At 35.9% G+C, this 27,008-nt stretch overlaps 2 protein-coding genes across 2 annotated transcripts; one reads left to right on the forward strand and one right to left on the reverse strand.

Moving 5' to 3' along the window:
• Positions 1-14,720: 14,720 nt before the first annotated feature.
• Positions 14,721-15,191, forward strand: LOC122043636 (protein STIG1-like). Its single transcript, XM_042604242.1, has one exon. It carries the CDS (start codon positions 14,721-14,723, stop codon positions 15,189-15,191), a length of 471 nt encoding a protein of 156 aa, XP_042460176.1.
• Positions 15,192-15,635: 444 nt separating this feature from the next.
• Positions 15,636-22,853, reverse strand: LOC122043638 (probable serine/threonine-protein kinase At1g54610). Its single transcript, XM_042604243.1, has 9 exons — positions 22,362-22,853; positions 20,520-20,804; positions 20,108-20,425; positions 19,045-19,272; positions 18,508-18,605; positions 18,313-18,415; positions 17,266-17,706; positions 15,804-15,935; positions 15,636-15,737 (listed from the first exon to the last, which is right to left on the reverse strand). The coding sequence occupies exons 1-9, from the start codon at positions 22,851-22,853 to the stop codon at positions 15,636-15,638; spliced, it is 2,199 nt and encodes a 732-aa protein (XP_042460177.1).
• Between the last annotated feature and the right edge of the window lie 4,155 nt (positions 22,854-27,008).

The following is a 27,008-nucleotide window of genomic DNA, read 5'->3' on the forward strand; positions in this document are numbered from 1 at the left end:
ATAAGCTGGCATTGATAAGAGGTTCGTTGTTCCCATGGGTTGGTGTAGTCCATATTTATATGGCCGTTTGTTCTAATAGATTTTGAGATTGATTTTCGATGTGGATAAAATGTTTCGTTGGATGTCTGATCATTTTTTATATAAAAAATTATTGTGTTAGGATAAAATGTCTCATTTATTTATCTATTTATATTTTATTACAGGACTGACAATATTTAATTATTTGAATGGGCAATAGTACTTTTGCTCCTCTAAGAGCTTCATTGAATTAGCTATTTTACAATTTACTACAGTTTGTTTGAGAAGAAATAGATCCCCTAGTGCTCCGAAATGCATGATCCTATGCCCTTTTCCTCTTTACTGGCAATTACTGTTCGGTTGTTTTGATTTACTTTTCTATATTTGATGGATTTGCCGGATCAAAAATTATCAAATTAACGTATTTAATAGAATATTTCCCCTATTTACATAATTGGATCTATATAGTTTTTATATCTCTGGTCCCATCCGTTGTATATATATATATATATATATATATATATATATATATATATATATATATATATGCTAAGTGACACTGTACGTGATCGTAAGCGAAATCCGACGTAGGTTATCTAACGCGGTTAAAATTTTAAATTTTAAATTTCTCTCTCATCTGCCTGCAATAACTTTTCTCTCTCATCTGTATGTAATTATAAAATTTTTTAATCTCTCTTATCTGATTGCATGCAACAATCACTGTGTTGTTATTTTTTAAAGGTGATGTAATTGTTAGAACGTTATAGCAGTTATTACACAATAGCTGCTACACGTTTTAGCAATTTCTGTATAATAGCTGCTATAACGTGTAGCAGTGTTATTGTGTAACTACTATGTTGTAGCAGCTTCTGTACCGTTGTAGTAGCTTCTGTACTGTTGTTGCAGTTTCTGCACCGTTGTAGAAGCTTTTGCATCGTTATAGCAGCTTCTGTACCGTTGTAGCAGCTTCTGTACCGTTGTAACAGCTTCTGCACTGTTGTAACAATTACTGCATAGTAACTGTTACAAGTTGTAGCAGCTACTGCATAGTAATTGCTACAAGTTGTAACAGCTACTGTATAATAACTGTTACAAGTTGTAGCAGTTATTATACTGTTGTAGCAGCTACTGCACCGTTGTAGCAGCTACTACACCGTTGTAGCAGCTTCTGCACTGTTGTAGAAGCTACTACACCGTTGTAGCAGCTTTTACACCGTTGTAGAAGCTACTGCATCGTTATAGTAGTTTCTGCACCTTTGTAGCATCTTCTGCACCTTTGTAGCAGCTATTGCATAATAACTGCTACAAGTTGTAGCAGCTATTACATAGTAGCTGCTACAAGTTGTAGCAGCTAGTGCATAATAACTACTACAACGATGTATCATCATTGTTGTAGCAGCTACTGCATAGTAGCTGCTACAAGTTATATCATCACTACCACAATAATTTTTTGCATGTACTAATAGGAGAGAGAAGATAAAATATTATTTTAATTTAAAAAGAAAGAGAGAAAATTTGTTGCATGTAGATGGGAGAGAGATTAAAAAATTTTATAGTTGTTGCATGCAGATGAGAGAGAAAAGTTGTTGCATGCAGATGAGAGAGAAATTAAAAAAATTAGGTTTTGGTCGTGTCAGATAGCCCACGTCAGATTTCGTTTACGATCGCGCACAAATATTGCTCAGCATATCAAATCTCTCTCTCTCTCTCTTTATATAGATATAGGTTGCCCGACCTCTTGTGTGAGTGATGCATTTATAGGGCAATGGCTACTTAATTTTTTTATATTATTAATTTTTTTATTTTCTCTCCCCTTCCAATCTCCATTCAAAATATGTGGTTCGATTTTTTTTTTCAAATCTAAATTTTCTTTCACTCTTGTCGGCAAGTAAAGCAAAGGTGATGTAAGCTAAGCACAACATACAGTTGCATGTTTATTCTTGAGCTGGTTGGAAGCTCCCCAAATTACCATCGCAAACAAAGCAGACATTGTTATGCTTACCAATCTTCTCCATTCTCGATTGTAAGTCTTTTCATTACACTATATCTTTACAACTTTATATAATTATTTTTTATTAAGACTTATGCTACAATGTACACGCCCTAGCTATTACAACGCATAGCAGTTACTTGAAAAGTTAGTTGCTTTAATATGTAGTAGTTACAACATACGAGCCTTAGCTGCTACAACGTGTAGCAGCTACTTGGAGAGTCCAAAAAATCTTTTCTTACAATGATATAAAAATCTTTTTTGATAAATCTTAAATTTTTTAGTTATAAAATTTGTAGGAAACTTGCCACACATCATTTCCCACATTTCATAACCAATGGTAAGTCATTTCATTTTAAATTGTAATTTCCTCTAATCCTAATATATTGTTTATACGTGATTCTAAATGATTTATTTAGTATAGGGAAAAATATATGTTGTCTTTATAGGATGTTAGCCGGATGGTTATGATACCTGAATAGAAGTATCTATACAACTTAATCGTTTTAAGGGTGCTATATATAAGTCCTTTGAAAGTAAACAGGAGGTAAAAAGAGTTTTTGAAACCTACCGCGTACCATCTTACAATATTAATAATTTTTTTTTGATAAAATTTAATTTTTTTATTATATAATTTGTAAGAAATTTGCTAAACATAATTCCCCACAATTGATTCGATGGTAAGTCATTTCAATTTAAGTTGTAATTTCCTCTAATCCTAATATATTATTAGAATTTATGCTATAACAAACAATACCTATCTGTTACAATGTATAACAACTACTTGGACAGTTAGCTGCTATAACGTATAGAAGCTACTTGGACAGTCCAAACAACCTTTTCTTATTATTTTTTGATTATATAATTTGTAGGGAACTTGCCAAACATCTTTTCACAGAATTCATTCGATGATGAGTTATATCAATTTAAGTTGTAATTCCCTCTAATCCTAATATATTATTAGGATTTATGCTACAACATACAAGCCTTAGCTACAACATGTAGCAGCTACTGGAACAGTTAGCTATTACAATGTGTAGCAGCTACTTGGATAGTTAACTACTACAAATCATTTTCCATAATTCATTCGATAGAAAGTCGTATCAATTTAAGTTGTTATTCTCTCTAATCCTAATATATTATTAAGATTTATGTTATAATGTACAAGCTTTAGTTGCTATAATATGTAACAACTACTTAGATAGTTAGCTGCTACAACATGTAACAACCACTTAGACAATTAGCTGCTATATGTTGTAGTAGCTACTGTTGGATTGTAAGAGTCGAGAAAGGGGGAGGGGGGGTGAATGTTGATCGATTAAAATATATTCTTTTCATAACGTAAAACCAAATAGAGATAAGCAGCAAAATGAAATAAAAACAAAAGACATGTTTGGTTTTACTTGGTTCGTAGTCCAACCGACTACTATTCCAAGACATGTGATCCTTGATCACTTCCGATGGATAATCTAATGTAGTTCTTTCGAAGAAGCAGAATCATACAAATGAAGGGTATATTAACAAGCTACTAACACTTATAAATGAATGCAAGAATAATAACAAAGTATACTGACAAATAGGATTAAGAAGAAGCTTAGTTGTCTGTGAGCCTTCTGACGTCGTAGGAGCAAGACTTACATGAATAGCAGTAGAAATAGAATGAAGCAAGGCTGATAATTTTTTCAGCTCGAACCTTAAGGTCTTCTTTTATAGGTACCTTTCAGTCGATTGAAAAACTATTTAGTCGACTGATCCATTCGGTAGACCAATATATCTATCCATCAATTGAACCCTGTGCCTTTTCTTGTTTGCTGTGATCCGAATTGTCCTGACTGTTTTTCCTTGTTTTCATTAGTCGACTGATCCTACTGATCAGTCGACAGAACTTGATTTCCCTTCATGTCTTCTACAATTACTAAATATGGATCGGTCGACTGATCAAATGTATCAGTCGACGGATAATACCTGCATTTCTAACTTTTGCAGAACTTTGATTGGTACTATGCCATAATGGCTGGATCGGTTGATCGATCCCATTTATCAGTTGACTAAACCCACGGTCAACCTGATTTTCGCTTATCTACAACACAGAGTTAACACATGCAATAATAATAAACCTGCAAGACAAGATTAGTATAAATATATAGTATACATGATTAAGATAGTAAGGATTATCTTGATCTCAATTTAGAAATCTTCGTTAGTTTCTTCAGTTGGATCAACACCTAGGGTTTGTCTCGATCGGGACACGACCTCACTGTACTCCCTTTAGGAGCTTACCTCAACTTATCTACCAAACATTAGATCCTTTTAAAAATATCTAACTTTAGCTTGTAGTTGTTTATTTGAAGGACTCGATGTCGAAAAATTGTCCTTATTTGAAAATATTTAGCTTTTAGCTTTTAGCTTTTACTTTTAGCTTTTAGCTTTTAGCTTTTAGCTGTTTATCAAAAGATATCAATTTATTTGACTAAGTTAGTCAAGTTGAGTAAACTGTGTTTCAATTAATTTTGACTAAACAAGATCACTCAACTTGATCATGTATGTTTAAAGCTCAGATTTATGTCGATGCATTGATAAAAGCATATGAAATCTATGCTAAGTCCTAAGTACCTTATTCTAAGTTTCACAATACACAAATAAGGAACCCTAGTATGCTTGTAAGATGCTGACTTCCTATAGCTATAGGTTCACGCTTTCTATAGTGTGACCTAGGCTAGTTCCATTTTTGACATTTTTGAAACTCTAAGTTTTGAAAATCATATATCCAAAATAAAATATAGGTTTTTGAAAAACTATCATTTTAAAAATACTATAAAAATATATACATATTTTACAATGCACATGCCTAATTATCGTCTTAGATTACTAAATTCTGATTCAGGTAAAGGTTTAGTAAATTTGTCTGCTAAGTTTGATTTAGATTCAACAAAATGATATTTAACTTCTATGTATTTTATTTAGAGTAATGTATTGGATTTTTAGTTAAATTTATTGAACTTATGTTATCAATGAATATTTTAACAATTTTATAGTCTAACATATAATCTTTTAAGGTGTGGGGCATTCATAACAATTGTGCAACACATCTACCCATGACTATGTATTCAACTTCAGTAGTTGATAGTGCAACATAGTGTTGTTTTATACTAACAAGCTCACTAATGAGGATCATAATAATTGGCAACCTCCACTTGTGCTTTTTCTAACTTACATTAGAAATTGTCTGAGTCAGACTAGCCAACTAACTCAAAATTTATAGTTCTAGGATACCACATTCTTACATTGACTGTTCCTTTTAGATACTTATTTTTTTGTTAATATTTGCTAAGTGAGATTCTTTAGCACAAGTTTGGTATCTAGTGTTGGTGTAGTGGGCCAACAAGAGGGGAGAGGTGAATTGCCTGAAACAAAAAAAAAAATACTCTCCTCGTTCTTTCAACTCTTAAGGTGCAACAATAATAAATAAAAATAAAAGAGCATAATTAAAGAAGAGACTCAGGGATTGACTTGGTTACAATCTAGGTGGTTGTTAATCTAAGGTGGTTGAAAAGCTCAGTCAGAATCTCCTTCTCTGAAGGCGAAGAAGTCTTTTACACAATAAAAGCTTAAGTAGTTGCTAGGAAGTTAGTACAAGAGTTGATAATTAATTCCCTATCTCCAGGGCCTTTTTTATAGGGCATGAAAACTCTATCTTCGGCTTGAGGGCGCCTCCCATAAGCATGGAGGGCGCCTCCAGCGTGGCATTTGAATAAAGTTTTATCCAAATGTGAAACAGTCACTTTGACTGGTTTGAGGGTGCCCTCAACACTATAGAAAGCGCCCTCAATGCTACAGCATATAAACAACTCCAGCTTTCCTTTGGATCTTCCAATGCTTCGTTCGCTTAGGTGATTACGACCAACCGAAATAGGGCTCACCCGAACTCAATTTCCGGCCTTCTCCTCGAGCAGGCTTCTGCTCCGGCTTTTCGTCCCTCAAACATCGTGTACGTTCTTCTCGTCCACCGGTGTACTCTTCTGTAGCTCTTTCATCCCTCGTAGGGCTGTAAACAAGCTGAGACGAGCCGAGCTTTGGGGTGTTCAAGCTTGTTTGATAAGCTAACCAAGTCAAGCCGAGCCAAGCTTAAAATGAACCAAGCTTTTGAAATGAGTGTTCAAGCTTAGCTTGGTTTATTTTTTATGAGCTTGAGCTTGTTTGAAGCTTGGCTTGAGCTTGGTTCGTTTAGATGTTATCAAGCTCTCAATTCAAGCTTGTTTGATTGTTTGAAACTTTTAGTTGTTTGATTGATTATTAAGTTTGATAATTTAAATATATTTATTTATTTCATTTTATTTTATTGTTTATTTAACATATTGAAAAGAGTTTTATTAATGAATATGGTTTGTGAACATTGTTCATGAACGTTGTTCACGAACGTTAACGAGCTGAACACATATGTGTTCAAGCTTGTTTGTTTAGCTTAACAAGTTGTTCAAGCTTGTTTGTTTAATTAATCTTATGTATATTGAATGAACATAAACAAGCTCTTACCAAGCTGAACACCAAGCTTGTTCACGAACGCTTGGTTCATTTACAACCCTGACTCTCTCGGACGTACCGAGACCGTCGGCTCTCTTCTCGTGCTGTCCTTCTCGCCTACTACGTCTTCCGCTCGACTTCCTATGCTCTTAAGCTCTTGCACACTTAGACACAGGGATCAAAACCAAACAGGACCTAACCTAACTTGGTTGATCACATCAAAACAACCACGAGATCCAACAATCTCCCACTTTTTGATGTGCATCAATCAAAGTTCAAGTTAGGGTACTAACAGACAAGTAGTAAAAAACATTTTAAGTATAAAGTTTGCAATAAAATAAATGCAACAAATTGATTTTAGAATTTTTTTTTAATTTTAATTCCCTCTAAACTTGTACCTATTTCTCCCTCTTTGATCACATAAAAAAAAAGACAAGGTACACATAAAATAAGTTTCAAAAAAATTTCTGAGTTATGAAATTTTCAAATAATTGACAAGGATTTAAAAACATTATCTTAATCAATTTGTCAATTAAATATTCAATTCAATAATCGGCTTCCAAGCTGTGACGAGACACTAAGCTTTCTTGGTTATTGGATCATCAACCACTTCTAAATAAAATCTTTTAAGGAATTTAAATATTTAATTTTTCTGAAAGCTTTAAATTAAAAAAAAATAAACTAAGTACAATTTCAGAACCCAATATAGGTTCTTTCCTATTGGGTTGGTTAAATATATGGGGGGTACATATCCTCTAGGTATTCTTCTAAGTTTTCCTTGATATTTTCTAATGTACCAGTTTAACTTTCCATAAATTCTAAGTTTTGATTTTTGAGAGTTATTTGGTTTTAAGCATGCATTTGTTTTCAAACTTTCAATTTGCATTGTTAATTTATCATTTTTTGAATTTAAATTATCTAGCTGTCTTTTTAAATTAGCAATCTCTTTTTCTGAATTCACTAAATCTTTTGTAAGAATCTTGATAAACTTAAAAGACTGCTTAGGATATAGAGCACGTACTTCACTTACCTCAATTTCTGATGCCCCCTTCATCGCAGCTTTCTTCTTCTGACCCTCCTCCTACATTGATGCTCATCTCCGAGCTTGTCTCATCTTCTACTTGGTGATTTGATGTTAGGGCAAGTCCGGCGTAGACTTCGACTTCAGATTCAGAGGACGATGAATCATTCCACGTGGCTTGGAGGTTATGTTTGGGTCGAGCTGGTTTCTTGTTCTTTTCCTTATCTTTTCCCTTCAGTTTTGGGCAGTCATCTTTGATATGCCCTTCTTCATTGTAGTTGTAGCAATGGACTGTCTTTTTATTTCGATACTGCTTTCTCCACTGTGATTTAAATTTATTAGTTTTAATAAATTTATTGAACTTTCTTACCAGTAGAGCCGCTTCATTTTCATCGATCGATGCTTCGAAGTCAGGATCGTCCATCTTGGCTTTTAGGGCAATATTGAGATTTGACTTTTCTATTTCTTTAGGTTCTGCAATTCGAGATTCATAAAATTCAAAAGTAGAAAACAAATTTTCTAGCGTACTTACCTCAAAATCATTAGAGATGTAGTATGCATCTACTAAGAAAGTCCATTCTGAAGTTCTCGGGAAGGCGTTGAACGCATACCGAATTGAATCTCGGTTTGTTATCGATTCTCCAAGATTATTTAGTTAAGTAATCAGTTCCTTGATTCGTGCTTGGAGCGCTACCTTTTCCCCATTGTTCATCCTCAGGTTCGTTAGCTGGGTTCGGAGAATGTCTCGCCTTGCTAACTTTGCTTCTGGCGTGCCTTCGTAGAGTTCTAGAAACTTCTCCCAGAGATCTTTGGTGGAGTCATAGTTGCCAATTTGATTGACCTCCTGGGGTGGAAGAACATTGAGCAGATGAAACTCTGCTTTGCCGTTCGCCATGAAGTCGGCTTGCTCCTTCTTCGTCCATTGGTATTCTTCTTTATCTTTTGAAACTACAAAGCCGTATTTCATTATTAATAGAATTTCAAAATTTGTTTTGAAAAATACCTCCATCCGGCGTTTCCATTGTCCGAAGTCTCCGTTGAATTTTGGAGGGTAAATGCTTGCACTGGACATCGTCTTGATCTTGATGCTTCAGTCGGCGGTTTGTCCTTCTGAGGTGGTTGGGCTTTGATACTAATTGTTGGTGCAATGAGCCAGCAAGAGGGGAGGGGTGAATTGCTTAAAACAAAAAAAAAATACCCTCCTCGTTCTTTCAACTCTTAAGGTGCAATAATAATAAATAAAAATAAAACAACAGAATTAAAGAAGAGACTCAGGGATTGACTTGGTTACAACCTAGGTGGTTGCTAATCCAAGCCAGTTGAAAAGCTCAGTCAAAATCTCCTTCTCTGAAGGCGGAGAAGTCTTTTCCACAATAAAAGCTTAAGTAGTTGCTAGGAAGATAGTACAAGAGTTGATAATTAATTCCCTAGCTCCAGGGCCTTTTTTATAGGGTCTGGAAACTCTATCATAAGCATGGAGGGCGCCTGCCATAAGCATGGAGGGCGCCTCCAGCATGACATTTGGATAAAGTTTTATCCAAATGCGAATGGTCACTTTGACTGGTTTGAGGGTGCCCTTAACGCTATGGAGGGCGCCCTCAATGCTGCAGCGTATAAATAGCTCCATTTTTCCTTTGGATCTCCCACTGCTTCGTTCGCTTGGGTGATTGCGGCCAACCAAAATAGGACTCACCCAAACCCAATTTTCGGCCTTCTCCTCGAGCAGACTTTCGTTCCGGCTTCTCGTCCCTCGAACGCCGCGTATGTTCTTCTCATCCATCGGTGTACTCTTTCGCATCTCTTTCGTTTCTCAGACGCTCCGAGCCCATCGGCTCCCTTCCCATACTGTCTTTCTCACTAGCTGCGTCTTCTGCTCGATTTTCTGTGCTCCTAAACTCCTACATACTTAGACAGGGATCAAAACCAAACAGGACCTAACCTAACTTGGTTGATCACATCAAAACAACCACGAGGTCCAACATCTAGCATACATACTTACTGTAAATAATATGTCAAGTTTACTTACAGTTAAGTATAATAAACTATCTATCGCACTTCTATAATATTTAGATATACTGCTTACCATTTTAGTCATTATCTAATATTATGTTTGTTTCCATATGAATTTTTAAATCTTTAGCATTTCCTTTCTAAATTTCTTAAGTAATTCTTTTGTATACATAGTTTGGTGTACATGTTGGATTGTAAAAGAATGAGAGGGGGGGATGGGATCTCGTAGATTTAAAAACTTTTCTTCTTTCATAAAAACTTAGAGTAAGCAGGGGAATAAAGTGAAAAGAGAAAGACAAAAGATAAGTCTATTTTTTTATGTGGTTTGAAACCTTTGACAACTTCTACTCCAAGGCTCGCGATCGTCAATCACTTTCGTTGGACAATCCACTAAACAATAAAGTGATATTACAAATATGAATACAATGTGGAAGTAAAATAAATATACTGACAACAATGAATATAAGAAGAAACGTAGGTTGTCGGAAGCCTCCCAATATTGTAGCAATCGCAACTTGCACGAGCAGTGAATGAGAGTAATAGAAAATTAGAAGGCAGAAGTTATATTTGGCTTAGAGCTCGAGGGCTTCTTTTATAGGTCTCGATCCGTTGACTGATAAGAGGTTTCGTTGATTGAATTGATCCATCGACTAATCCTTCTATCCATCGACATATCCTCTATTCCTTCCTTGTTTGTGGTGGTCTAATCTGTTCAATTGGAGAAATCTTACTGTTCCATTGACGGATCAAGATCTTTTTATCGACTGCACATCTATTTTCCATTTGTACTTTGATACGAATCTTGTTTTAATTTGGGAAGTAAACTGATTTGTCGACTGAACACTCTTTTTTGTCAATGAAACCGGAAATTCCATTTGCATTCTCGATCGAATCTTGCTGTTCTGGTTTTTTAGGGATCCATCGACTGAACAATCTTTTCCATCGATAGAATGATCCTACAAAAATAGATTAGAAAATTTATCTTGCAAAATAGAGTTAGAGCATAAACCTGCAAAACATGATTAGTATAAATATAATATGTATGATGAAGACAGTAAGGACTATCTTGATCTCAACTTAGAAACCTCCGTTAGTTTCTCTAGTTAGATCAACACTTAAGGTTTGTCCCTACTGGGATATAGCCTCACTGCACTACCACCAGTAGCTTACCTCAACTCACTTGCCAAACATTGAGTCCCTATTGGAATATAACCAGTCAACATCAAATCTACTGCTAGGGCTTCCACTTGACTTGATATCAGGTCCTCTAGACCTATTGAATCTACCTACCAGATATCAGGTCCACTTGACCCATCTAGACTTCTTGCCTGGTTTCACGATTTGCTGAGACTTCTCTTGCCTAGTATTGGGTTCATCTAACCTAATAGGACTTTTTAAGTTGAGCATCCTACATATTGGATCGAGACGTGGTTGGGGGAGGGGGGGGGGGGGGTGAATGGTTTTTAAAAACTTATTTTATGATTTTGAAATCAAAGTACGCAGTGGAAAACTAAATAAGAAAGCGAAGTAGAAAAATAAGCAAAAGAACACGCATTCGGTTTTACTTGGTTTGGAGCCTTCGGCGATTCCTATTCTAAGACCCAGGTCCTATGGATCTATCGATGGGTAATTCACTAAATGCCTCTTCCGAAATTGTCGAAAGAGGTAATCGAATATAAGAGATAGGGACAGTACCTTCTAATTGAATTGGAGGACATAGAAATATCCTGGTCAAATACTCTTTTCGGTTATGCGACCTCAACGGTGTGTGGAATGATAATCATTTCACTATCAGTTGCATCAGTAGTTAATATATTCGGATCACCAATGCTCTCCTCAAATGATATTTTCCTCATTTTATCACTCCCGCCATCTTTAATGAATTTAACATTACCCGTCTCGAAAAAGGATCTACTCAAGAGGTTAAAAAACTTGAATTCTCTTTATTTTTATAGTATCCTAGAAAATGACAGCTAACAGTGTTTTAGTCCAATTTTCATTCGTTAGACCTATAGGGAGGGCCTAGTCTCAGTTGGACAACCCTAGACATGTAGATGCCTAAGACTAGGCGCTCTACTTACCCACAACTCATATATGGGTTTTTGTTACTGCCTTTTTAGGAATTTTGTTGAGTAAGTAAACTGTAGTCTTGAGTGTCTCACACCATAAAAACTTCGGTAGAGAAGAAAATGTAATCATACTTCTTGTCATGTCTTTTAGGGTCCGGTTTCATCACTTTGCTATGTCATTCATCTAAGATATCCCAAGCATGGTGTATTGTGTCATGATACCACACTCGTAAGGTAATCCGCAAATGGCCCGGGATGTTGTTCACCTAATTCGTCAGATCTACCATAGTATTCACCACCACAGTATGATCTTATGGCCTTAATCTTTTTACCAAGTTAATTTTTAACTTCAGATTTGAAGGTTTTAAATATGTCTAGGGATTACAACTTCTCATAAATAAGGTACAAGTATCTATATTAGAAATAGTCATCTATAAAGCTTATAAAGTATGCTTGACTGTTCTAAGAAGTCATAGGGAACAGTCCATATATATCCGTATGTATAAATTCTAAGACATCATTACTCCGCCTTGAATCCTGATTACTTTTGTTAGTCATTTTTCCTTTAATACACTCAATGTAGATTTCAAAATCTGACATATCAAGGGAATCAAGAATTTCTAATGACATTAACCTTTCTAAACGTTGTTTAGAGATGTGTCCTAAATGTCTATGCCATAACATGGATGAATTCTCATTTGTCACATCATGCTTCACACCTATACTATGCATCACAAGGTTATCTATATAAGTTTCAGTATTCAATCTATATAGTTTGTCAATCAAGGAACTAGTACCACATAAGATAGAATTTTTAAAAAAATATTAAACTTTCCTTTTCTAAGTGAACAAGTGTATCTAGATTTATTCAAACATGAAATAGAAATTACATTTCATCTAAAAGAAGACACTACAAATGTATTTTTCAAATTCAAAAGTACCTTATTTCCTAAACAAACTCTAAAGATATCTATTTCCTCTACTTTTGCCTTCTTGCCAATTTCTGTGTAGATGAATCTTTTAGCATCAATTGACATTTAGCTCTTGAGGCAGCACTGCATAGTTACACTTATATGAGTGATTATATCAATATCTATTTATCAAGTGTTATTATGTACAATAGGTATATTAACTTTTGAACTGATAAAATTGAGAATTTTACCTTTCTTGATACGCTAGTTGACATATCTAGGATTAATTCTTCTTCAGGTGATATTTCTTTTTACAAAAGAAACAAGTTAGGGTCCAGATCTTATTGTTTTTTCACCTTATACCTTGAAGCCCCAATCAATCCAAATTGTTTATCCTTTTATCATTATCCATTTCTTTCTTGTTCGAATGTTGAGATGAGGATGCATAGTGAGCACTATAAGATATGTCACCCCCCTCAATCTTTTCTTCTATACATACTAAGCTATAAACTTATTTAGTGTCCATTTCTTTTTTTGAGTGCTATATAGTTAATCTTAAAAGAAGTGAACTGTGTAGGTAGAGAGATTAGGATAAAGTAAAAATATGATTTATTTTTTCTTTTGCTCTGTACCTAAAAAGACTTCCATTTAATTCTTCATAAACGATAATAGTTAGTTTAGTCTTATTGTGATCTTTATTTTTTAAGGATTGTATTCAGTTTTTATCATTTTGTACATTATTTTTTATTTATTTATTTTTTGTTCTTTGCATGAGTTGAGCATGGGGGCATGATTTTTTTTTATTGTTATCCTATTTTATTATTCTTATTTCTTCAATTTTGTTCCTTTTTTAAAGATTATTCTCTACATCTTTCATTTAAATAATTAGACATGCTTCTATCTTTCTTCATTTTTAAACAATTTCGAATACACTTATTTTTAGTTATAAGCTTGAGTCGCCCTGTCTATATTTTTATTTTATTTTTTTACATATAATTTCTCCTTTTACATGTTCCATGAGTGATTGAAATGATATATCAGATATTTAACACTCTGAATTGATTAATTTAAAATATTAAATAATTTAAATATATAACTTTTTGAACTAATTAATTTGAAATTTAATGATTTGATAACATCTATTTAATGAATTAAAAAAATAATTTCGTGCCTCTAGGACAATAGTGTAATAATAAAATGCCTTTTGAGAATTTAAAGATCGAGTTTTAATTTTAATAAATTAACGGATAAATTTTTATTAATGAGATGTTGATCTAAGAACACTAGGTTGATGCACTGTCCACTATGAGTACTTTCTAATTTACCCTAATAGTCAGTGAAAATTTCTGTCGGATCAAACCAGTCACTCTTCGGATTAATCGACCTAAGCAAGATACATGATGTCAATTATTTTTTGTTAAAAAAAGAAAATATGATTTCCCTCACCTGAGCACCTGTCATCATCCATCGCATTATGAAATGAAAGGTGAATCAGATACCACTAGTCTCATTTAATGACTTCTTTTAAATTGTGATAAAATGGTTATTATACTCATCTCAGTTGTCTTTCACAGTTTGTCTCAAATTATGTGAAGGGAGATAAATTACAATATCAATTTGTAGACTATTGTCAAGTAATTAATGGATGGAAGAAATTTTTCTCCAAAGATATTCATGTATTGAAAAGTGATCTTGTCATCCTCTAACTAATTGAATATCCTAATATATTTGACAAATGACTTCTTTTCAAAGACGACGTAATGGTGGATACATTTAGCCTTTTTTTTATTCCCACATGAACACTGCCACTCCAAGACTGACCCGACCACAAGTTGATTCCTCTAATTAGATTTGTTCACAAATGACCCATATTACAACACTATACACATGACTCTCGCCCATCGATCAACATTTTACGCTTCAAACGGAACTCAGAGATTCTAGCAAACCCAATTAACTTGTTTGGTTGGATAAAAATATCACATTACTGCACAGTAGCAAGGAAGGCATGGTACACGTTCCACTGAAAGTGTGTAACGCTCGTCTTTTGACGTACTTAACCACTCCACCCTAATAATGCTGCCTCTCCATTTTTCCACGCTAATAAGTTTTGCGTGGGAGCCAAGGGATTAATAACTCGAAGCTCTTTCCTATAATTGACGCCATCCTGATCCCGCCCCATGAAACTCACGCTCCTCCTCCTGCTACTCTTTTTGGTTACGCCCTTCGCCGAAGGAGATACTGCAGACAACTCCATTCCCATCTCTCCGTGGCTCCGCAGGGGAAGGACTCCGGCGCCCAGGCGACAGGGCTGCTGGTTCCGGCCGTGGATATGCTGTGAGAGGCAACGACCCTTGGAGCGCCGCCTGTGCTGCAGCAACCGGTGCATCGACGTCGGCTCCAACGCGGACAACTGTGGCCTGTGTGGCATCCGATGCCCGTTCCGGTGGCGGTGCTGCAATGGCCTGTGCGTCGACATCATGTGGAACCCAGCGCACTGCGGCAGCTGCGACAATCGCTGCTCGTTGGGCTCTCGCTGCCTCTTCGGTCTTTGCGGCTATGCCGAGCCAGTGTCCACCACCCCGCCTCTGCTACACTTCCTTTCTCCGGCCTGCCCGCCTCCACCGGTGCACCCCGGAGCCACCGCGTAATTGTGTTTGTTCTCTATATATGCAATCTATTCTATTCTACGTGCATGACAAAATTGTTTAGATGTAATACGCTGTGGCTCGTATAACTACGAAGTTTGTTCTTTGATCATTTCAACCAATGAAATACTCAATTCCCTCTGTTAACTCCATCTCTGAAATATCATACAGATTATTGGCCACCATAAGGTGTTAGAAGCGGCACCTCTAATGCGGTTGTACGAGGAAGAAATCAAGGATTTAACACACTATATTTCTAATGAATATTGGCCAGCAAAGTATTGCAAAGAAAACAATGGTTAACCAGAAAGAATTAATCGAATTCAAACCATCTATGGCCAATAAACTTGTTCACTATTCAACACCCAATGAAAGACGGCTACTTGTTCTTTAATAATGACCTAAGACTAACAAGTCTTCCTCACTATTGTACAATCGGAAGAAAGCTTAAGTAACATGCCATGACGAATGATCCTTGATTGCTTTGATTTTACCTTGTATTGGAATTACATGATGTACCTCTGTCTTAAAGCGATGTCGATCCTCTGCCTGCCAGTTATTGATTCATACACAGCAGAAGAGCAAGGCCATTGCGGGAAGTCAAAAGTTTTTTACTTTATCCTTGCGTGCTTTGCGAACTGCTTGCTGAATCTGCCTCTCATGTTCTTTGAGCACATCGTCAATGCTACCTCCATGTGTTATCAATGGACCTGAGTATTGTATTCGTCGTATTCGCGTATTGTAACCCTGCGAATCAAGTTGAATTTATTGATATAGCACACGGTAGCAACAAGAAAAGTGAATTTAGCCTGGGATTAGTGAAAAATTACAGGGGGGCAGAGGAAGGGAGAAGAAAATTCTGGCAAAATTGTCACATTTTTGTGTCACTTTTACTCCTCCCATTCCCTGTCCTATCATTCCACTCAAGTAAACCCTGTAGGATTAAGTTCATATAGGTGGATTAAATCAAATTAAGTCCACATGGGTGAGTTTAATCTCCATAAAATGGACTGAATCCAATTAAGTCCACATGGATGAATTTAATCTCCATAAAATGGACTTACACTTGATTAACACACACAATTAATTGGCATTAAAGAATTTAAACCTTAATTAAGTGATCTAATGCTTAATTAAAGGGGGTTTTTGAATTAAATGTATGTGGATTCAATGTGTAAATCCATTAACCTGGTTCATTAACATGGATGGACTGTTAATAAGGGACGAGCTTTATAATGAATAGTTCTCATAGGTTGAGCCGGGTATATATAAAGGAAGAGATTGGTTCAATTCGAGTATACTGAATCTTATTCTTTTCCTCTTCTTCTCTCCCATTGAGAAGGACCTTGGGTTGTCCACCACTTCGCTGCTCCATACCCTAGAAACCCCCGAAGGAATTTTTTGGGGAGCCTCAGTACCACTGTGTTGATAAGAACATGCGCAAGACACCTCAGTCAACAATAATCAAACGGATAAAGAGTTGATAAGAGGGCTCAAACTCGACACCTCAATCAATGGATAACAACGTCATATCTAGAACACCTCTAGATCAGTTGTTTAAATTAAGATAGGGTAAACTTTTTATAGTGACTGGACTCACTGTTTCGTGGCCCCATACCCCAGAAACCCCCGAAGGGATTTTTTGAGGAGCCTCATACCACTGTGTTGATAAGATCGTGCACAAGGCACCTCAGTTAACAATAATCCGACAAATAAAGAGTTGATAAGAGGGCTCAAACCGGTACCTCAGTCAACGGATAACAACATCATATCCAGAATACCTCTAGATCAGTTGTTAAAAACAAAGGTATGGTAAACTTTTTATAATGATTGGGCCCACCGTTTCGTGACCCCATACTCCAGAAACTATCGAAGAGATTTTTTGGGGAGCCTCAATACTACTGTGTTGATAAGAGCATGCGCAAGGCACCTCAGTCAACAATAATCCAACGGATAAAGAGTTGATAAAAGGGCTCGAATCCGGCACCTCAATCAACAGATAACGACGTCATATCCTGAAAAAAAAAAAGAATATTCTGGGTAGGTTTTTGCAAGATTTTGTAATTAAAGTGCTTACCACCACCGAATCCTTGTTTCCAATTGTGTCGACTTTCTTATGAACAGAGGCAGGCCTATCAAATCTACGCTTCTCCGAAGGCTCAGCTAGATCAAGCCTGTTGTATTTGGAGTATGAAATGCTTCTTGTTTCTAATGAACCGGTGATATCAAGGAAGTCTGCATCCATTGGCCTAGCCCAGTATGATCTCTGTGTATTCAACTTAGGACCATTGGGCACCTGCGTTGAACTGTACATACAGCTAGGAATGCGTTGAAGCTCTTCATGGTCTACCATGTTCCAGTGTGAAGTAACAAATGCATTTGGATGCAGAACTCCAGAATGAGATGAGTCAATTCGTGATGTTCCTCCTGGAGGTTCAATTGGGAACCCCGATCCACCGTCATCTTGGGCATCATACTTCTCACTGCTGCTTTTGGGATTTACCTTCACTGGACGCTTCTAAAGAATCAGAGGGAGATGTCTGTTAGCATCACTAATTTTTTGAAGCATTATCATGAGTTAGGGCTTTTAATTTGATCTATTTGTACAAAAACCAAGTTAATGCTATGTCAAATTTTTAGCAAGTGTTTCTACACTAGGACAAGCAGATAGAAGAGTAGCAATATCAATTGGAGATCAGTTCTTGTAGTATGAACTATGTTACTATTACAGAATTGTAATTATTGTATTCTGGGAGAAAGAAACTTTTACTCGAGTCATCAAAATGCAAGAAGAGGTTTCCATGATTTGAACCCATAAATGCATCAGATTAGAGCAGTAGGCTCAGGATTTGAGAGTTTTGATGCATTCTCTATCTCACATTTAACTTTGTGGAGATTGTTAATTAAGTTGGTACCTATGGATTTAGATGAATGCTAATTGTAATTTGATGGCTTTGAATAGAACAGGTAAACGTCTAACGCCAGTTTTAATAATTTGTTCTTGGATAGCTATCCTTTACAAATTTTGTTTTGCCAATCAAAAGCACTCTCTTAAGGTGTATGAATTCCTTTAGAATTCATAATGGGGAATTTTGAGAATCACGCTATAAACAAGACAAAGTACCTGCATTTCTACATTTCCTTCTTGCACTGGCACTGCCTTGGTGGCAACTCTCCTTGGTTTGCCATATTCAGATACTCGTCCATGGGCAACTTCTGCTCTTTGCCTAGAGATGCTCATGGTTAACAAATAGAGCCACCAACTAAACCTTGTATTGTCATTGCCCAATTATTACAAGCAAAGTGTATGATTGAATACCTCTTTGCCTCATCTGCGAGTTTAGCATCATACTCCTTGCTTGGTGGATATTTAGGCAAACTTGAAGGATCACATGCAAAGGGCTTTGTTAAAAAGAACTGCAAGATGTTGCCAGAGAGTTTTTTCAAAAAAATTTTAAAAAAAAAATAGGGGAAACATATAAAGGCATTCGAAATTGGTGAAATGACCACAAAATTAATCTCATCCTTAGAAAAACCATGCTTTAGTACAAAAGAAAATACAGAATGATCACATTCAATCCTTAGCTACAAAAAGTCTGATTAGTGCATAGATAACAAGTCTGAGAAAAACAAATGACAATTTCTGATCAAATTAATTTAGTGGAATTGCATAAGATTATATCTACAGCAAAGGCATGAAATTAAATGTTGTTCACTTGTGAATTGTGATATCTATGCAGGTGCATGCCAGGAAACTTAATAAATGGATTATGCATATGAGATCTGCCAAAAGAATATTAAGCTTCAAATGTTTATGTTCCCTAATCAGATTATGAAAAAAAGGGAGCAATCTTACTTCACTCTTAAGGGCTGAGGAAGCAGTCCCTCTTTTTGAAGGTTCTATAGCAAGTAAAATCTCCATGAGAGCCAAAGCTGATGATGAGAAATCCTTAAAGTTCTCAGCAATGCAACGCTTATATTGACGTCGGGGTTTAAAAACAGTTGCATGTTGAAGCTTCGATTTATTCCAATACTCATCAGATGGGGAGCCACAAAGCTTGAATATCTTGTGTAGTTGTTCCACCTATATAAATAGTTTCAATGAACCAATTCAACAAAATTAGAGCAGCAAATGAAGATGCCTATTACTGAATGTTAAGGACCTTAATGGTTGTAATTGATACACACACACAAAGACATAGAACCTGAATCCGTAAAATAGCAGCAATTGGTACAGCAGCAATACAACCACAAAACAGGACAGTAAAAATTACTTTTTAATCAAAATAGTTTGGAGAAGGAAATCAAACTTCCCAAATAAAAGAAAAATAGAAAAGCTTCACCCATAAAATTGACTGAATTATTTAAATTTGAGGAATTGTTAGGTCAACAAATTTTTAAGGGACAAGTGATGATAAAACTCTTCATCATGTGAAATTGACTAACATATGTCAGTTGCATAAGGCAACAGGACATCAAGATCAATAAAAAGAATAGCCATAAGGACAGAGCAATCATTTTGTAATTACTTCTAAAAAATTGTTGGAAAGGGTATAACTAGAGTTTCATAAAGTGATGATGAAAAAAAATTTAGAACAATGAAGCACAGAAGTTGGTGTTTGATGCTAGCATTCTTATAGAACTGAAAACAAATAGTTGCATAACAGTGGTTCCATCTATAGAAACATATGATCATAGTCATTGTTTCTTTTAGAAGGGATGACGTGACCTGATGGAATTAGGTTATCCATCAATATATAGCTCTACAAGGATCTTTTTTTAGTTGACATTTGCAGAAGTATTTAGATATTTATTTTAGTTGACACTTGAGAGATTACAAAGGTATCTCTTCTTGTATCATATTAGTACAGAACTCCATCTAATTGTTCTAGCTAAACGACTTGCAGAAAATTACAAACCTCAGTTCTACCAGGCATAATGGGCTTCCCAGCAAGTAATTCTGCAAGAATACAACCAGAACTCCACAAATCAACAGCAACTCCATATGTTGTAGCACCAAGCAAAAGCTCAGGAGGCCTATACCACAAGGTAACTACACGACTTGTCAACTGCTGTTTTGGATCAGAATTAAAGAATGTTGCCAGACCAAAATCTGCTATTTTGAGTATCCCATTACTGTCAATTAATAGATTTGAACCCTTAATATCCCGATGCAGAACTCCACGACTATGGCAGTGCGCAAGGCCCTCAAATAGTTGTTTCATATAACACTTGGCCTGATTTGATGAAAAGGACTGAGGATGCACAGTCTAGGCAGGAGAACTAGAAAGAAAGGAGTTGAGCAATGAGATATTTCTGAAAGTTGAGTACCTGTGGTTCAGTGAAGTTCAGATCTGGCCTTGCTGCAAGTCCAGTTAGATCATGCTCCATATACTCAAATACGAGATATAAGTTGCCAGACATCCTCGATGTCACTATACCTTCTAGTTTCATAACATTTGGGTGATCAAGTCGACGAAGAATTTGAATTTCCTTGGCCATAAAGCGGACACTTTCTGGATCCATATTAACAAATCGCACTTTCTTGAGTGCAACAATTTTACCAGTTAGAAGATCATGGGCTCGATAGACAGTACTATAAGTTCCTTGCCCAATCTAGCATAGTAGAGTTCAAATTAACAATCATATAACTATCACTAGAAAAGAAATTTAACGGATTATATGGTCTTAGAGTAAAGATATGCAACTTGCTGCAAACTCAACCTAGGCAGAGCTACATTGATGCTGCACATAACCTCACTAATGACAAGCACGTAATTTTGTTAACGAGTATCTCAACTGTCCCTGTATTGATTATAGATCACCTTATGCTGATACATTTTTCTTGCAAGTTTAATTATATGAACTTCCATTTTTTTATTCATATTTTTTGAACATACTCCAAGATCATGGAACTCAACTTCTTCAATAAATAGTTTGCATACTACCATATACTCTCTGATGTTTCTTCTCAGTCAAATTTGTAATGTCACTAACTCTATCTCAATAATTCAAACCACTAGGTCAAATTCTTAACGAGGAATTACAAACAGATGTGTGCCTAAATGTCTTCATGTCATAATATAGTCAGTGGCTGCACTAGGATATATATAACATTGCATGTAAAGGATGTACAAAATAACAATGTACAAGATAGTAAAACTTATTTTTCTCTCCGAAAGACGACTAACTTCTTTTTCAATCCATTCATAGAAGATTCTTATGAAGATGGAAAATTGATGATGGAAAAAGTTAACAGCCAAGCATCAAAAAATCTCATTATAGTAAATAACTCACCAACCAGATCTGAATAATTGGTTATGTGAGAGAAAAACAATATTAAAAGGATTATAATTCACATTGATGATTTAATTAGATAGCTATGGTTACTAATCTCTTTTCCATCTTCACTGTTCTGTTTGCTTCCATAAGAATAGGTTTTTGCGCAGAGCTAGCTCGAATTCAGAGAATTAACCGCAGGTGTGTCTAGGCCATTGCTAAACAAATTCCCAAGATTAAAAAGGCTCCTCATCCCATCTTGTTATTTTTTTATTATTTATTTATTTTTTTGAGGCCTCTCAGTTAATTGTGACACATTACACTATTGAGTTTCCTGAGAACATGTCTTCACAGAAAAACATTAAATTACCAAGCACATCAACATTTTGAACACCATTTTAGGCACTCTGAATTAGATGGGAACTAAGTAATGATATGGCTTTAGGGTATTTAGTTTCCTGAGAACATGTCTTCACAGAAAAACATTAAATTACCAAGCATGACAACATTTTGAACACCATTTTAGATGCTATGATTTAGATGGGAACTAAGTAATGATATGACTTAGTACCCTTGCAACAAGATAAATAAGAATCTAAGCAATCTCGACAAGAGATCCGAATTGTTTTTCTAACATGATAACTAAATTGATTTACTAGAATTCATGAAATCAAGAATGGATTCAATTGTATCATTTTTCTTGTTTGTAAGCGATTGAGCATGAATGACCGGAAACAGTAAAATGAAATGAGCAAGTGCACAAAAATTTTGGCAAACAAAAAAATGAAATAGGTTGCAGTATATATCATAATCAAGATGCGACATATTAACGTGTATAATATTAGAATGGAGTAGTAGAGAAAAGCAGGAGTTGGTACAAATTGAAAGTCAAACCTTGTTTAATTTTTCAAAGGAATTTGCTCGTCTAGGAAGCCATCCCTTTACTGCTTCCCCTGCCACAGACGCCAGCCAAGAAGGCCAGCCTGCTGCAGCATGCTCTCTTGCAAAACCATTGGGGACATCAACAATACCAGCACTGTCTTCTATCTTATTGGAAACCCCGACACTTTCCAAACCATCTGCATTCGCACCAGCAGCCGCAGTAGCTCGTCTCGGATGTGCTCCGACACTCCGCTTCCTGTCGGCCAAAGGCGCAACTTTCTTCTCCCTCTCCTCCGGTGAATGAGGCAAGGCGGCAAAACTGCTGTTGTGTCTCTTAGAATAATACCTCGGTGTGCTGGCACGGCTGCCATTGATCGCAACATCGAGGATGGCGGCTACAACCTCATCTTTCTTGGAAACGGAGAGAAGACGGTTCAAAGACTTGGGTTGCTGCTTTCTGATATGCTCATCTGGATCTGTACCTTTGGAGTAGATGCAGCCCATAAGCAGAAACGTGGGGCGACCTCTAAGTTAATCTTGTGAAGCATGATTCCATGTTCCGATGCCCTCCTTTCCGGAATTAAACCAGCAGCAACGTGCAAAGGATGAGGCTGGCCAATTGCCGTGGAACACTTATTTTAGTTTTCCATAACAATCTGGATTCGGCATCAATATCTGAACAGAGCAAACCGATCAAGGAGGAGAGCAAGCTAAGGGAGGCAAAGAGTTTGGTGGATGCCGTGACTAATAATTGCCGCCATCTTAGGCCTTCAGACTCCAGAGCACCAATGAGTTCACCTCGTGGCTCTCTGCGCGTAATCGATACACCATGAGAGGGGAGCACGACGTCCAGCGAGGTCAGTGAGTCCAACTACGTGCGACCAACAACGATCAACAGTTAGCTTCACAACCAACGACTAGTAATCTTTTACTCGCTGTGCAAAATAAAAAAATAAAAAATAAAAAATGAAATATAGAAATAAATAAATAAATGAATAAAAATAGAACTAGCCCACAACTTATCCCAAGTGGAATTTATTTACAAAATTAAATATACCTGTGCAACGACAGTCCTCAGAAAAGTTTGATGAATTAATAATAATAATAATAATAATAATAATAATAATAATATCAAGAGCTACAATAAAATTAGTTTCAATAAATAATTTTCACTGTATAATAATTAGAGTGAAAATTAAAAGAGCATATTTTTTATTAGAATCATTCAATAGAATGCTCATTTTTTATTTATTACCAAAATAACATTCCATCTCACCATAGCATTTTGATTTTTGAAAATGTTTTCATTTTTGAAACTATTATAGTAGTTATGGTCAATAGGAATAATACTGTACTAGTCATCACGTACCCCCATTATATGTATAACATAATACATAAATACATGTAAATTAGTGCCTTAAGCTCATGTATTGGACTTAGTAAGGATGTACTAAGCTCATGCAGTAGTGCAACATAAGAATGACACTCAAGAACCCCAATAGCTGTCGGATCGAGATGCACGTGAGAGGGAGGGTGAATCACGTGGTTTTTGAAAAACTTTTTCTTTTCAGTTTTGAAAACAAAAGTGCGCAACGGAAAAATAAACACGAAAATAAAATATTCGGTCAATTTTATTTGGTTCGGAGTCTTCGGCGACTCCTACTCCAAGACCTATGTCCCGCAGACCTATCGATCGGTAATCCACTAATAACTTCTTCCGGAATCGCCGAAAGAAGGGATCAAGTACAAAAGAATAGGAAAAAGTATAACATTCTACACTTTTCTTTTTGTAATAATTAAATACAGAACTAAACTCCATTGCCCAACACTTTCGAAAATGATCGGATCACGTTCGATGTTGGATGACTTCTCAATGGCAGTCGGACGTAGCAAAGTCGTAGCAGGGGCAACAATCAGAATGCCAAAAGGGTGCATAGAAGCTTGTAGAATTGATGTTTTAGAAGCCTTGACCGAGATGCTCTTTTATTAGGGATGGAAGACGCCTTTTATAGCATTGAAGACGTCTCTAATGCCAAGTTTTATCCCTTAAAAATTAGCTTTTTATTGTCGACAACGTCTCTGCCTTATCTGACCAAAGGCGCCTTCCAAACGCTTGAAGGTGTCTTCCATGAACAGTACTAAAGGTGCATTCCGTCTCCTAAAAGGTGCTTCAGGTACTGTTCACTTGAAGCCTTTTGTGTTCCCTTTACCCTATAAAATATGTTAGTTCAATATAAAAATATTTAACCTGCAAAATTAAGTTAGCACAATAATAATATGATTAATTTATAACTTAGAACTTGTCCTCTAGACTAGGATCTAGTCAAGATTTCAACTTAAGTTTCTGAAATGGACATAAATTTGAATAACACTTGCTGCCCCTCAACCGAGACGCGCCCTCACTAAGTTACTCTCCTTTAGTGACTTATCTCAAATTACTAAGTGTCAAGTTACTGATGGTGCAACAGGGGCCAACAAAAAGGGGTGGAATTACCTGCCAAAAGAAGTCAAATCCCTTCTCATCCTTTAACTTAGATTAGTAGGCACAATTAATTTAAACATAAAAATGAACAAATAAAGAAAGAAGTAAGGCGACCAAGATTTACTTGGTTACAACCTAGGTAGTTGTTAATCCAAGTCTTTGAAAGTGCTCCCCTAGAAGTCTCTTTCATTGCATGCGAAGAAGCCCCTTATAGAAGTTAACAGCTCAAAAGAATGACTAGGAAAGTGTACAAGACATGTTGTTTAAGTTATTGAATATTTCCTAGTTTTAGGGGTTTTTTTATAGCTCCTGAAAAATTTTATCCGAGGGTGGAAGACGCGTTTAAGGTGCCTTCAATCGGTTAAGTTTTATCGTAGATGATAAAACTTTCTCTTTGGCTAATGGATAGGGAAGGCACCTTCAACACTTTGGAAGGTGCCTTCGACACTGTTCATCAGGCGCCTTCCACATTATTCATCGAAGGCGCCTTCCTTCCAAGAGGTATATTAGCTCCTTAGCTGATTATTCTTCACTTGGGTGATGCTCCGACTAACTGGAGTTGAGCTCACCTAAATCCAACTCCGACCTTCTCCTCGAGTAGTCTTCCTCCCCGACTTTTTGTCCCTCGGACCACCGTACGTGTCCTTCTTGTCAATCGATGTACTCTTTTGCAGCACCTCTTCTTTCGGATGCATCGAACCTGTCGGCTCCCTTCCCGTGACATCCTTCTCGCTAGCTTCATCTTCCGCTCAACTTCCTATGTTTCTAAGCTCCTATACACTTAGACACATGTATCAAACACAATAGGACCTAACTTAAATTGATTGACCATATTAAAACTACCCCGAGATATTTACAATCTCCCCTTTTTTGATGTGTATCAATTCAAATTCAAGTTAGGGTTAAAAATATAATAAAATAACTAAAGTAGATAAAAAATTGTAATTCAATGAATTAATGAAGTTAGCAAAATAAGTACAAGGATAAAAATTCTACATCTAAAAAATATCCTAACTCCCTTTTAACTTGTGCTTACGTCTTCTCCTTTGATCATATCAAAAAATAAGGAACAACATAATAAATAGTTAATCAAATTTGAAATAATTTTCTTGGAGTACATTATACAAAATTATCAATTATCAATTCAGCAGCTATTTACAAGTTGACAAAGTTTATTAATTTATTGATAAATCCATAATCAAATGTTTGTTTTCAGAAAAATTTGTAATTCTCCTAGCATCTAATCTGATCATGTATGAGCAAGGAGAGAAACTTGATCCTTCGATCGCGAGGGTACTAAGGACTTTATCCCAAGAATACCATAAATACCAGAAGTGCCAGAAGTCTCGTCCAATTCCCACCGAGGAGAGGAGTTCGATCTTCGGTCAGGAGGATAATAATAATAAGATGAAGATCTAGGATACCACAAGAATGTTTGAACGCCATGAATATTGGAAATCCCTTCTTGTCTTAGAGAGGAGCTCGATTGTTCAGTTGGGAGGGTAATAAAGAAATGATCGGAATACTCCGAGAATACCATAAATACCAGAAATGTACAAGACCAGAAATCCCTTCGGTCAGGAGGACTACAAGCATCATTGTCACAATTATACTACCAAGCTCTAAATGCCTAAAATATTGATTATAATCTGACTAAGGAGAAAAGCTCGATTACACAACCATGAAAATAATAAGCATAAGGATGCTTGAAATACTAGAATACCATTATAATCTAACCAAAGAGAAGCTCAATCCTATAGACATGAAGATAATAAGGAGAAGAATTCCTGAAATACCTAAGTACCAACTATAATCCGACTAGGGAGAGAAGCACGATTCCACGGTTAACAATAAGAATATATGCACAAAATAACTTAATACTGATTAGAATTTTTTAGAATTTTTAAATAAAATTTAAAATAGTAAAAACAATTTTAGAATATTATTTAATAAAATTTATTAATTTTTAAAAAATTTTAAATATATTTTTTTATAATTTATTAGTATAATTTAATTAGAGTTTATGAAAGGCTCTTTAAAATATCACAATTAAGTGAGAATTGTTTAATTTATTTAAATTATAATATTAATTTTGCATAGTAACCCCAAGCCTGCAACCCCCGCATGCCCATGACATGACTGCGAAGATCCCACGATGCCCCCGTGAAGCACCCACG

This window comes from Zingiber officinale, chromosome 2A (assembly GCF_018446385.1).
Source record: "Zingiber officinale cultivar Zhangliang chromosome 2A, Zo_v1.1, whole genome shotgun sequence".
In the NCBI taxonomy this organism is placed as follows: domain Eukaryota; kingdom Viridiplantae; phylum Streptophyta; class Magnoliopsida; order Zingiberales; family Zingiberaceae; genus Zingiber; species Zingiber officinale.